The sequence below is a fragment of the Bubalus kerabau genome, chromosome 13 (genome assembly GCF_029407905.1).
Source record: "Bubalus kerabau isolate K-KA32 ecotype Philippines breed swamp buffalo chromosome 13, PCC_UOA_SB_1v2, whole genome shotgun sequence".
NCBI classification, from domain to species: domain Eukaryota; kingdom Metazoa; phylum Chordata; class Mammalia; order Artiodactyla; family Bovidae; genus Bubalus; species Bubalus kerabau.
Genome location: NC_073636.1, coordinates 33,804,042 through 33,817,425, shown reverse-complemented (window position 1 = coordinate 33,817,425; position 13,384 = coordinate 33,804,042). Strand labels below are relative to the sequence as shown.

The following is a 13,384-nucleotide window of genomic DNA, read 5'->3' as shown; positions in this document are numbered from 1 at the left end:
TGAGAAGAAAGAAAACAAGCAGAAGTGTGATGAGTACACCAAAGCAAAAGGACAGGGCACAGTGGAAGCTTATGATGAGAGAACCCTCCCCTGCCACTGCTGAGTGGCAGAGAGGCCACCCTCTAACCAAGACTGTTAGGTGGTCAAGATACCGAACACTTAAAACACTTTAAAACTACCATTAAAAACTTTCCAATCACTTCCAGTTCTGGGGGAAAGAAAGAAAGGTACTTTATCCTATCCCTCACTTAGGTATAAATAAAAACATATAAAACAGAAGACGACTCAAAGGCAGAGAGAAGATAAACCTTCTATGACCTCAGGACCCAAGGAACCACATGCTGATGAGCTCCGTGAGCTTACTTGTGGCTTCATCCATCCAAGTTTGAAGAGGGAAGTCAGCAAATCCAGAAACACCAACAGGCACTGACCAAAAAAGCCCCAACAAATCCCTGCTGCAGATGGAGCAAGAGATCCAGGAAAGGGGAAGACCAGCAAGACCGAAAGCTTTGGATATTACCACTCTAGTCTGGCCAAATGCCACAAAACAAACCAACGATTCCACCCACAGACCACCAGTGGTGACAAACACCCCAAAGCCCCACCAAGGTGGCGTCAGAGAAGGCAGGGGAGGGAACCAGGGCGGCCGCTGCCGGACGGTCACACACCTCCCCTCACCACCACCGCACCACACACACACGCCCACAGAGGAGGCTGAGTGAGGAACCAGAGCTTCCGCCACTGCCGAGCGGCAAGGAGCCCTTCCTGAGCAGGAGGTCAGTGGGGCCATGTGGGGCAAGCAATGAGGTATTTCAGCACCCCTAGCCAGGAAGGCAGCAGAGAGATTTACTGGGGAACCAGACACTCTCACTAATGAGAAGGCCCAAAACATGGGGACCTGAAGAAGTTCAAGCCTCTGATATGCACATCAAACATTAAAAACAGTCCAATTTCTAGCCGGGCTTCCCAGGTGACTCAGTGTTAAAGAAGAATCTGCCTCCCAATGTAGGAGATGCAGGTTCCATCCTTGAGTCGGGAAGGTCCCCTGGAGAAGGAAATGGCAACCCGCTCCAGTATTCTTGCCTGGAGAAATCCCATGAGCAGAGGAGCCTGGCAGGCTACAGCCCATAGAGTCACAAGAGTTGAACACAACTTAGCAACTAAACAACAACAACAATTTTTAGCCAGGTTAACCTAACACTGGAGAAGGCAATGGCAAGCCACTCCAGTACTCTTGCCTGGAAAATCCCATGGACAGAGGAGCCTGGTGGGCTGCAGTCCACGGGGTCGCGAAGAGTCGGACACGACTGAGCGACTTCACTTTCACTTTTCACCTCCATGCATTGGAGAAGGAAATGGCAACCCACTCCAGTGTTCTTGCCTGGAGAATCCCAGGGACAGGGGAGCCTGGTGGGCTTCTGTCTATAGGGTCATACAGAGAGGAACACGACTGAAGCGACTTAGCAGCAGCAGCAGCAGCAGCAGCAGCAACCTAACACTGCACACTAGAGGCCCAACAACACACACATGGCTCTCAGCAAAAACTACAAGCACGGCCAAAGGCACTGAGAACACCATCCTCACTATCGCGCCAAACTCAGGCACGGCACAGATGCTGGAGTTATCAGACAGGGAATCCAAAATAACTACTTTTAATATCTTAAGGGCTGTAAAAGAAAAAGTAGACAAAATACTACAAGAAATGAGTAATTCAAGCAGAGGAGTGGAAAATCTCAGACAGACAGAATAAAAAAGAAATGCTACAAACTAAAGCACTGTAACAGAGAAAATGCCTGTGAAGTGATGATCAGTAGACTGGACATGGATGGGAAAAGAATCAGTGAGCGTGAAGATATGTCAATAGAAATTTCCCAAACTGAAAACACAGTAAGTACCAAAGTGAAAGTGAGAGTGTCAGTTGCTCAGTCATGTCCCACACAAATATCAAAATACCAAAAAACACACACAAAGCCACATCATCACAATTAAAAAAAAAAAAAAAGCAAAACCATGAAGAAACACTGAATGAAAAGCATCTACTGATGGCAAATAAGCACATGAAAGAGGTTCAATGATAGGGAAATGCAAATTAAAATCACAAGCTATTACTACATACCTATCAGAATGGCTAAAGTGACAGGGGCTTCCCTGGTGGACCAGTGGTTAAGGATCCACCTTCCAATTCAGGGGTTACAGGTTTGGTGCCTGATGGGGGAACTAAGATCCCTCACACCCCAAGGCAACTAAGCCCACCCACAATTAGAGAGAAGTCCATGTGCCTCAACAAAAACCCAGTGGAGACAAAAAAAAAAAGAGAAAAAAAAAGTGACAACACCAAATGCTGCTGAGCATGCAGAGAACCTGGATCATAAGCACCGCTATTAATGGTATAAACGTAAAATGTATGGCCACTCTGGAAAATAGTTTGGCAGTTTCTTGAAAAATCAAACATGCACACAGCAATTATACTCATGGGCATTTATGGCAGAGAAATAAAAAGGTAAATTCACAGAAAAATCTGTGCAGGAATGTTTACATGTAGCAGCTTTGTTGGCAATAGCCAGGTGAAGCACAGTACATCCGTACCACGGAATACTAGTCATCAACAAAAAGAACACTGATACAGCAACAACCTGCATCAATCTCTCAAGAATTATGCTGAATGAAAGTCAACCCCAAAGGGTTAAACAGGCTTTAAGTCCATTTATATACTACTCCTGAAATGACCATATTATAAAAATGAAGAACAGATTAGTGGCCGCGAAGGGTTAAGTAGCTTTGGGGGTGGGGGGTAGCGGGTGTGGTGATGAGGGGTCCTCTTGTTGATGGAAATGGTCAGCATCTGACTGTACCAGCGTTGACACTTCAACTGTGGTGTTATCCAAGATGTCACCACTGCAGGTACTGGACAGAGGGCGCAAGCGAGCCCTCCAAATGACTTCCTACAATTGCTTAAGAAGCTACAATCTTCTCAGAATGCAAAGTTTAATTAAAGGAGACTGATCAATGGTAATATGTCAGAAAAACGGAAATCTCCTAGCAGAAAAATGGAGGGTGGGGGTGTGGCTGCTGACTGGGAGGGGGCTCACGGCTGTGCAGAAGCACAAAGCCATCAAGATTAGTACAATACGCACAACAGATTATTACGTGATATGCCTCAATGAAAAATTACTTTACACTGCATTTTGATTATTCATATTGTTCACTGTAATCATGGTATTGATTATATATAAAAATATCCTAATTGTCTGTAAACTGGTCAACAATGAGACCATGGGTAGCTTTCAGCGCAAGCTGTTTACATGGCGTGCTGAAGCCATACGAGAAGAGATTACGGAAGGAGCAGGAAATGAGCAGAGAAGTAAACACGTGTAACTCTTCCCAGAAGCTGCCAGTGAAGAGGGGAAGGTGATCCTCAGAGGGGAAGGTATTACTGAAAAGCTTTATTAAAACAGAAAAAAATAAGCCAATTTACATACTGAAGGGACAAACTTGGTAAATAATGACTTTAAAGCCACATGAGCACACCACTACACAATGTTTGACGAGGTTTCTGAAAAAGAGGGAACAAATATGAAGAGGCCACCCTCTGACAGGAGAGGCCACGCCTGCACAGCCTGCACGGGGAGAGATGACTGCGGACACAGACGCGCTCGTAGGTTTCATGGTGGCAATAACAGTGAGAGCAACGACGACAACAGGGCGGACAGCTCTGTGGTACTGAGTGCACACTGGGACAGCCGGCCCCGCATCCAGCATCTGACACTCACACCCTGCGGGGTCTCCTCCACAGAGACCAGGGTGTGTGGTCAGATGTGACAGCGTGCAACTTCCAACTTCAGACCATAAGAAGACAACACACCTCCTTCTGAGGGAAAAGCTAGATGCAATATCCAAGTATCTGCAGAGAGGCCCAACCAGCCCCATGTGAGTGACCATCCTAGAGGCCGCTGCCCCCGCCCAGCCAAGCCTTCATGAGACAGCAACCTCATGAGAGACCCTACGCCTTTAAAACCGCCAAATACCCTGCCTCTAAATGACTGACCCACAGAAACTGTGAGATAATAAATGTTTACTGTTTTAAGCCAGGAGATCTGGGAGTAAGTTACCAAGCAGCAGTAGAGACCTACCTTCTTACTTACAGGCCAGGCACAGTTCTAAGCATGTGAGGTACAAAGTAACTCACCTGTGATCCCCACATCAAGAGGAGGAAACAGATACACAGAAGTTAAGCAATTTGCCCCAATCATCATTCAGCTGGTAAGGGATATGCAGAGTGAAGTAAGCCAGAAAGAAAAACACCAATACAGTATACTAACGCATATACATGGAATTTAGAAAGATGGTAACGATAACCCTGTATGCAAGACAGCAAGAGAGACACAGATGTATAGAACAGTCTTTTGGACTCTGTGGGAGAGGGCGGGGGTGGGATGATTTGGGAGAATGGCATTGAAACATGTATAATATCATATGTGAAATGAATCGCCAGTCCAGATTCAATGCATGATATAGGATGCTCGGGGCTGGTGCACTGGGATGACCCAGAGGGATGGGATGGGGAGGGAGATGGGAGGGGGGTTCAGGATGGGGAACACGTGTACACCCATGGCGGATTCATGCTGATGTATGGCAAAACCAATACAATATTGTAAAGTTTAAAAAAAAAGAGAGAGAGATATGGACCCAGATTCAAATCTAAAGTCAGCTCAATTAACTGCTGGGCATGCATTCCCAAACGGAAGCAGTTCCCATTCCAAGGCTTACATTTCTGCTGTGATATAGGAGGAAAGACTCTCTGGTAAGAGAGCAGGGAAAAGCAGGTGAATCAGAGAACTGAATAAAATGGAAAAGGTTTGAAACAACTGCCATGAAGAGTTAGGACAGGGTCTGGCTAGAGAAATCTAACAGGATTTCTAAACAGTCCATGAGAGATCAGGAGGCATGACCTACACAGTGAATTTAAGATGAGCACAATGAAAAGAACAGAGGGCTTCTAGTATGCCCACACACAAAGCTTAAGTTCAAGTGTGAAACAGTGGTGATGGCCAGATGGAGAAGATAACACATGCCTTTCCCAAGTGCAACTGGTACAATAAGGAGTCATGTACAGAAAAATTCCAGAACACGCTGTATATTCTACATCAAAGTATCACAAAAGGACTGAAGAAAAGACTAAGGCGAATGATGATAAGCTGGCAGCACTCTCCATGCAACTGCCTTGGCCTCAAGCATCACAAGATTTTCCAGAGAACCTTCCCTTTTTCCTATCTCCACTCAAAATGTCATGAGAAAAATTAAAGCCTATAAAAGAAAAAGAACATACTAGTTTCATGACAATCAGACCACATCGAAGAGCAGCCTCACAATTACTCACTGACTTAATTTGATAAGATCTTACAACAGAGCTTTAGGCCCAAAACTTATCAAATTCACTTAATATTAAACTTTTCTAAATACATTCAGTTTTCAATTTCATGCATGTTTTTAAAATTACTTCACTTTACTTGACAAACTGGCACAAACTAATCTCAAACAACACACAAGAGGGTGGGGCGGGGGGGGGAATCAAACCATAGATACAAAATTTTTTCCAAGACACTTAAGACACCAAAATGCTTGAACAGATAAAAGTGTGTAAGCTCGCTCGCTCTCTCTCTATATATATACATATTTGTATTTTTTAAATATTCCAAATTAATAAACAAGTTGCAAACAACAAGAGTTAGTATTCCTATGACATTTTCCCTTACTTTCATTATTACTGGAAAACTTAGTAAAAACCAGTCAGAGTAAGTGCAGTCAGAAAACAAAAATTTTCTAGTAAAAGAAAAGTGTCCAAACTTGGGGCAGTTCTAGTCCTACAGAGGAACAGGAATACTTATGGAAACCTTAAAGTGAAGGCTCCAACAGCCAAAAAGTTATTTCACATGTTCTCTCTCTCTCCCTCTGGATAAACCTACGTACTCTGAAAATAAAGTAAAATTTAAAAATAAAGTAAAAAAAAAATACTTTGAAATAAAAAAAATAAAGTACTCTGAAAATAAAGTTAAAAAAAAAAGCCTATGTACTCTGAAAATAAACATAAAGCAAAACAATTCTTAAGTCTTACAAAGATTTTAATTAAAATAACACCTATAATAAAGAATTTGTAAAAAAACAAGGTCCTACTGTATAGCACTGGGAGCTATATTCAATATCCTATAGTAAACAATATGGAAAAAATATGAAAAATATATATATATGTATACATGAATTACTCGGCTGTATAGCAGAAATTAAAACAACCATACTTTGATAAAGTAAATTTTTTAAAATAAGATAATAACACCTATAATCAAATGGTTCTGCAGGTGGCACAAGTGTTCCATCACCACCTGTCGGTCAGTCTTACCCTTATCTGCTCAGTGGAGCTGCTGCTCAGCTCATCGCCAGACTCCGAATCCTGCTGGATCCGTTCCGAGCCTTCTCCCGCTGAATCACAAGACTGTTCCTGGGGGAAGCCAGGTTTCTCTACCTCCAAGAACTCCGGACCGGGAAAGTGACCAAATAAGCGTGTCCTATTCTGGCCAGGAACTTTGGGAGAATGTGAGTCACTGTTGAGTTTTCCATTATTGTGGGTCAGGTCCAGGCTGAGGTTGATGGTCTGACCTGGAATGTAAGTGGGCCCAAAATTCTGATTGGCATCACGAACAAGACCTGTTCCTTGAACAGAAGACGAGGATGTCTTCCCAAAGCTTGACAGCTCGGGCAACCTGTTCACATTCTCCGAAGACCTCTGGAGGTGGAGACTCTGCGCCGTCTTCACAGAGTGGTTCGGCAGCCCCGCGGCCGGCTTCACCGGCGGCATCAGGGCGCGGCGGCCCACCTCCTTCACGTACTGGGCCGGCACGTAGAACGCTTTGGCACTCTCGTCTGGCTTGACCTGCCACCAGTCGTCATTGGTCTTCTTCACCAGGAGGTACCGCTCCCCTTGCTTTATCACAATCTTCCTGTCCTTCGCTTCATACTCGTAATCATACTCCACCTCGATGTACACTGGCCCTGGAAGAGCCTTCCCGCCTCTGTCAGCCATCTTCACTCAGCAATATTCACCTCTCAGAAAGGACGCTTTGCCACATTGTGGCTTTGTGGATCACTGCAGCTATTTTTATTTAACTGGGGAAGAGAATACAGAAAAAAGTTAACCTGGTCTGGATTTTTAATATTCATTCACAAGCATCACATAATAAAGAACAATACCTTCAAATCTCAAATCTAGAAAGTAAACCTGTGCCTAATACTGTATTTACCACCCTGCAGTAAAAATGCTCTCATTCTAAAGGAAATCTACATTTTTCAATCATTTATGACCAAAGCCAAACCAATGACTGAAATGACAACTACGCTAACCAGTCAGACATACGACTATCAAAAAAAAGAGGTGAGAGGAACTCTCCTTCTCTTCCTGACTGCTCATACCTCCTTCTCTCTCTCAGAAAGGCTCACTAACAATGATACATGTTAGACACTGACCAAGGGCCAGGCATTAAGCCAGGTTCACTGTGTGTCTCACCTAAAACCCTCTTTGAAGCTGAAGCTAGAATTTCAATGATCCTCAATGTCATTCAATGAATTCAGAAAATTCTCTATTTTCTAAAATGATCAAGGGTATGACTGAGCTTTAAAAAAAAAAAAAAAGTGATCCAAGTATGTAAGTTTAATTTCCTAGTACTAATGGGAAAAAAACACCAGTTATTTTTAGGCAAAATACACACACAGAGAAAATAAACTGCTAATTTACTTTTGTTTCCTCTTACAACCACCCTAGGAGGACCACAATCCTCATTAGGCTGAATTCCACAAACTCCAACAAATATCCAATCTTTTTAGTTGTAAATGTCAAAAATAAAGTATATCCACACCACTCAAAATCTACTAGAAACAGACCTAACCTGGCTTAAGAAATGTAGGATTCACTTTTATTTCTATACCAATTTCAAATATTTTAGTACCTTGTAAAACACAGCATTTAGGCTTCAAAATGATCACAGGAGCTCGATTTTGCTCAATTCAAGTAAGGCCCCAATCACTGTGGGATGAAGGCGGTTTCCCAAGAAGGTACGTCTAAGTCCTAACACAGGACCTGTGAGTGTGACTATACTTGGACATAGGGTCTTGGCAGATACAGTCAATCTCAGATGAGTTGTGCTGATTAGGGTGGGCCCAAAATCCAATGGGCTTCCCTGGTTGCTCAGATGGTAAAGCGACTGCCTGCAAAGCAGGAGACCGGGGTTCGATCCCTGGGTTGGGAAGATCCCCTGGAGAAGGAAATGGCAACCCGCTCCAGTACTCTTGCCTGGAAAATTCCATGGACGGAGGACCCTTGTAGGCTATGGTCCATGGGGTCACAAAGAGTTGCACACAACTGAGCGACTTCACTTTCTCTATTTTTTCTAAAATCCAATGTGTTTCTAAGGAGGGAAGACGGGAGACAAGGAGAGGAGACACACAAAGGAAGATGACCATGTGTAGATAGAGGCAGAACCTGGGGATGAAGCAGCTACAAGTTAAGGAACACCAAGGACTGCCAGCAGGCACCAGAGGCTGGTACAGGCAAGGAAGCGTTCTCCCTGGAGTACTCAGTCCTCCGGCTCCAAAACAAGTGGACACATTTCCGTTTTTTTTGGTGGTGTTTTTGAACGCGCCACACAGCATGCAGGATCTCAGTTCCTCGACCAGGGATTGAACCCACACACCGTGCAGTGGGAGCACGGAGCCCTCACCACTGGACCCCTAGGAAATGACCCAAGTTTCTGTAGTTTTAAGTCCACGGTTTGCAGCACTTTGTTTGATACAGCAGCCCCAGGAAAACACACTCAGCCCAATACGCGAGAATTCTCAGGCAAACCTGAGTAACTCTTGACTATACCAGAAATGTTTACACAAGGTCCCACAACGGCCTACCAATTTTCCTCAGCACCCAAGTACCGGGCATGGCATTACTGACACTGCATGTGCCATAACCACCACACCCTGAGGACGACATCCTTCAAAACAGATAAAACCCAGGTGATAACTAGCCACACAATTTCTGCAACTCAAATTTACTTTGTAGAAACAAATTACTTGGATAATGAATTTAATAGAGTAATGCTGTTTCAAAAAATAGTAAAAATAAGAAACGTACCTTAGAAGAACTAAACATCCAGCATTTAAACCTATAAAAAAAAATAAATTTCATTAATTTTAACCAGGATTGCTGAAAGAAGACTAAGGAAGGCGATGTTACTGGCAGTGCATGACTGTTTTTACAACAGCTATAAGGAACACCAACAATTCTGCACATCAGGACTGTGTCCAGCAACACCCTCCAAACACATAAAAACACAAAGTATACTTCACCACTGCCCCTCCTACTTCATTTCCACTTTGCTTCAACTTCATTTCCACCTTTGTTATCCTGACAGAAATGACTTTTTAAAATTTAACATGTTTCTCATGTTAAAAGCTGTTAACATGAGAAACAACTTTTATAAAAATTGAATAAATCCGGGATGTAAGACATTCTATGAGAAACACACCTGAATGCTTTCAACAGTTTCATGAAATGAGGGAGTCTTCTAGATTAAAGACAACTAGGATACAGCCGCCAAATCCACTGGGGTGTTCCAACAGGCACCTAAAACTTCACCACATCCAGAATCTACCCCGCCAGAAACTACCTTGCCAAATCCACCCAGTCCTTCCTGACACGGTAAATAGAAATTCTAAGCTTCCAATCATTCCGCCTTTACTTTCAAGCATTACCAGAACATTAGTCACCAGGAGCGTTAATCCTTTTACCTACAGAAAAGGTTTTCACTACAGCTTTTCAAAATTCCACACTGAAATACTTACCCTCAGGCAATTTGTTACTTTCCAGGAAGTAACAATTTAAGAAACACCTTTGAAGATACTGAACAAATAAGGGAATCCACAGAAGGCTAGGGGCGCCCAGATGAACCAGAGCTGGTCAGACACTGATCTGCAGGAAAGGAGCAAAGGAAGCAAAAAGAATAAGGAGTAAACTGCAAGGGGAGGGGCGCGGAGCGGTGAGAGGCGTCCCTGCCACCACAGCTGCCCCACTGACCGCACACAGATAAGGAGGAGGAGGAGTCAGGGAGAACATAAGGCAGTTTCACTACACTCAGCATGGGACGCCCAGACTTGAGCTTTCATTGCTGTAAAGGAAATGAGAACTGCAGGGCGGAGGAAGATGGAGAAGCAGTTCAAAGACCGCAGACAGAACAGTTAGGTAGACACAAGGCAGGTGACAGGAGCCAGAGGGCACGGGGCGGGGGGCGCGCGGGAGAGGAGGCGAATAACAGGAACTGAGACAGTAAGTAAGCACGTGTTAGGTGCTCAGTCATGCCGGACTCTTTGCAACCCCATGGACTGCAGCCCACCAGGCTCCTCTGTCCCTGAGATTTTCCAGGCAAGGATACTGGAGTGGGTTGTCATCTCCTCCTCCAGGGCATCTTCCCAACCCAGGGATTGAACCTGGGTCTCCTGCACTGCAGGCAGATTTTTTACCAACTGAGCTACAAGGGAATAGGGGTGAGGGGTGAAGTGGGAAGCCCCTGAGACGACTAAGATAATAAACTTCTAGAAAGTCATATCGCAGGAATTATATATTGCAATCCAAGGTCTAAGAAAAGTTGGACATAACAAATATGAAGAGAAAAGCCCTATTAAAAACTATATGTACAAATAAAATTGTGGGATGGCTCTAAAATACTTCCCCTGGAATAGGAAATGGCAACCCACTCCAGTATTCTTGCCTGGGAAACCCCAGAGGGACCTAGCAGGCCACAAAGAGTCAGACACAACTTTGCCACTGAACAACAGTATGCCAGCACACAGCACACACACACTCTAAAAACTGAGATCTAAGGGAAACTGATCTGCAAATACATGGATAACTCATGCTCCTATTTTTATTTAAAAACGTACGCTGTATTAAAACAGATGTTTATGGTTTTAATTTTGGTTTGCTTCTTCCTCTAGTCCCCAAACTGTGGATTCTTCTTTTTTATTTTGTATTGAATCTTGGCTGATTTACAAGGTGTACAGCGCAGAGATTCACTTACACACACACACACACACACACATTCCTTTTTTAAATTCTTTTCCCTTTAGGTTACTTGTTGCTGTTGTTTAGTCCCTAAGTTGGGTCCAACTCTTTGCAACCTACGGACTGTAGGCCGCCAGGCTCCTCTGTCCATGGGATCTGCCAGGCAAGAATACTGGAGTGAGCTGTCATTTCCTCCTCCAGGGGATCTTCCTGACCCAGGGATTGAACTCCCGTCTCCTGCACCCCAGGCAGATTCCTTTCCAATGAGCCACCTGGGAAGCCCTATTACATACCACTGTTTATCCAATCTTAACCTCTCAAGTATTTTGGTTAGCATCCTTACTCATTCAACACCACCACCCTCTTGAACACAACACTCCACTTACTGAAATATGCTCAACATCCATCACCACACTCCTCCACCCTTTTTCATCACACACACACACACACACACACACACACAACTACTAAGAACCCAACCACTAGGATAGAGCTCTGCACGTCTACTGTCCAGTAACAACCACTGCTTCTCTTTGCGGCATGAAGCACTTCTTACCCATGGACCTTCTGGTATTTCAATAAGAACAGACACACAACGATTCAGAGCTTTTACTTCTCTCCCCACCAAATCAGATACATTTCTACCATGCTATTTTAAACTCTTAATGGCCTCCTCCTTTCTGTCTACAATTTTTCTCATTTCTTTCCGAGCACAAATTACACAGCTCAGCAAATGCTATCTTCCTCCCCCAGGACATCTGCTTTAATCAACTACATCTCACAGAATGAGATCATTACCTGGTACAACAGGAAGTAAACAAGTAAACAAAGTCTCAAGAAGACTGTGACAAATGTATCCATAATTAATGACCAAATTTAAGACCAAATATCCAAACTTAAGTTTGATACATATATGTACTAAATATTTAACAATTTTAATACCATGAACAACAAAATGCTAATACAGCCTCACATATGTATCAATCCACTTAAAAATATCACAATTTAAGTACCAATTCTTGACATGAAGTCCTCCAGCAGCTTTACAAGTACTTGTTTAACACTCCCTGAATAGGCCTCTACTAAAGAAATCAAATAGACCTTAATAAGCACAACAAAAAAGTTTAAAACAACTCCAGCATAAGTTCCAGAACAAGAAAGTATTTCACCGAATAGTTCTCTAGATCATTCACTTAACAAGAAACCATAGGCCATGATAGGGATACTAAGGTTTCTTCTGAATGTGCGATCCCTGTTTTCCAAGAATAAAAATGTATAGGATACAAGGTATTTCTTTAGGCCTAAAGAAGACAAGCAAAATATACTGATTGTTGTCATAAACTATTCTGGTCATAAAGAAACAGTAAAAAAAAAAAAAAGAAACAGTAAAAATAGGAGGGATACAGGAAATAATCAGTTAACTGGAAAGCAATAGAAAACACAGTCAAGCATAAACTGATAAAGGAAATTCAAAACCAGATTTAAATACAAAACAAAAAAGAGGAAACAACAAAAGAAGTATTTCAGAGAGCAAGCATCTTTTAATAAAAGTGATACTTGCATGTAGTATTTCAGAAAGATCTATGCCAGGAAGTCTTCCTTTAGTCAGAAAAGAGGGGGACCTAAGAATTTTTCTGGATTGTTAGGAGAGTGGGAAAATATTCCAATTTATTTTTTAGATATTTATTTATTTGGCTGATCTGGGTCTTAGTTGCAGCACAGAATCTTTGATGCATCATACAGGACCTTGCCATTGCTGGGCATGGACTCTCTAAATTGCAGGGCTCAGGTTTGGCTGCTCTGTGGTTAAGTGGGATCTCAGTTCCCCAACCAGGAATTGAGCCCCTGACCCCTGCATTGCAAGGCAGATTCTTAACCACTGGAAGGAGGGAAGTCTCAAAAATATTCCCATTTTAAAAGGAAGTAGTATGACCTTGGGTTTGATGATGAATTTTTAAATGCACCTCCAAATGCATAATTCATGAAAGAGAAAATTAAAGAGGCCTTCTTAAAATTACAAATTTCTGCTTTGTGAAAGATAAAGAAAATGAAAACATGAACCAGAGACAAGGAGAAAATATCTGTAAAATAGATGTCTGATGAAGGGCTTTTATCCAGAACACACAAAGAACTCTTAAAACTCAACAAAAGAACCAACATTTTTAATGGAAAACAATCTGAAAAGACACATCATGAAAGAATATAAGCACATGAAAAAATACTCAACTTTGTGTCATTCAGTTCAGTTCAGTCGCTCAGTCGTGTCCGACTCTTTGCGACCCCGAATTG

At 42.9% G+C, this 13,384-nt stretch overlaps 1 protein-coding gene across 7 annotated transcripts in view; it reads right to left on the bottom strand.

Moving 5' to 3' along the window:
* Window positions 1-13,384, bottom strand: part of ARHGAP12 (Rho GTPase activating protein 12) — a 147,429-nt gene that overhangs the window by 91,927 nt on the left and 42,118 nt on the right. For 5 of the 7 annotated variants that reach the window (XM_055543973.1, XM_055543971.1, XM_055543977.1 and 2 more), the window contains exons 2-3: window positions 9,170-9,200; window positions 6,395-7,158 (exon numbers count right to left, since the gene is read on the bottom strand). In XM_055543973.1, coding sequence (XP_055399948.1) covers window positions 6,395-7,075 — 681 coding nt within the window. In that variant the 5' untranslated portion in view covers window positions 7,076-7,158; window positions 9,170-9,200. Of the gene's footprint in view, window positions 1-6,394; window positions 7,159-9,169; window positions 9,201-9,563; window positions 9,629-13,384 lie in introns of those variants that run through there. The other 2 variants (XM_055543974.1, XM_055543976.1) reach the window with 2 other exon arrangements.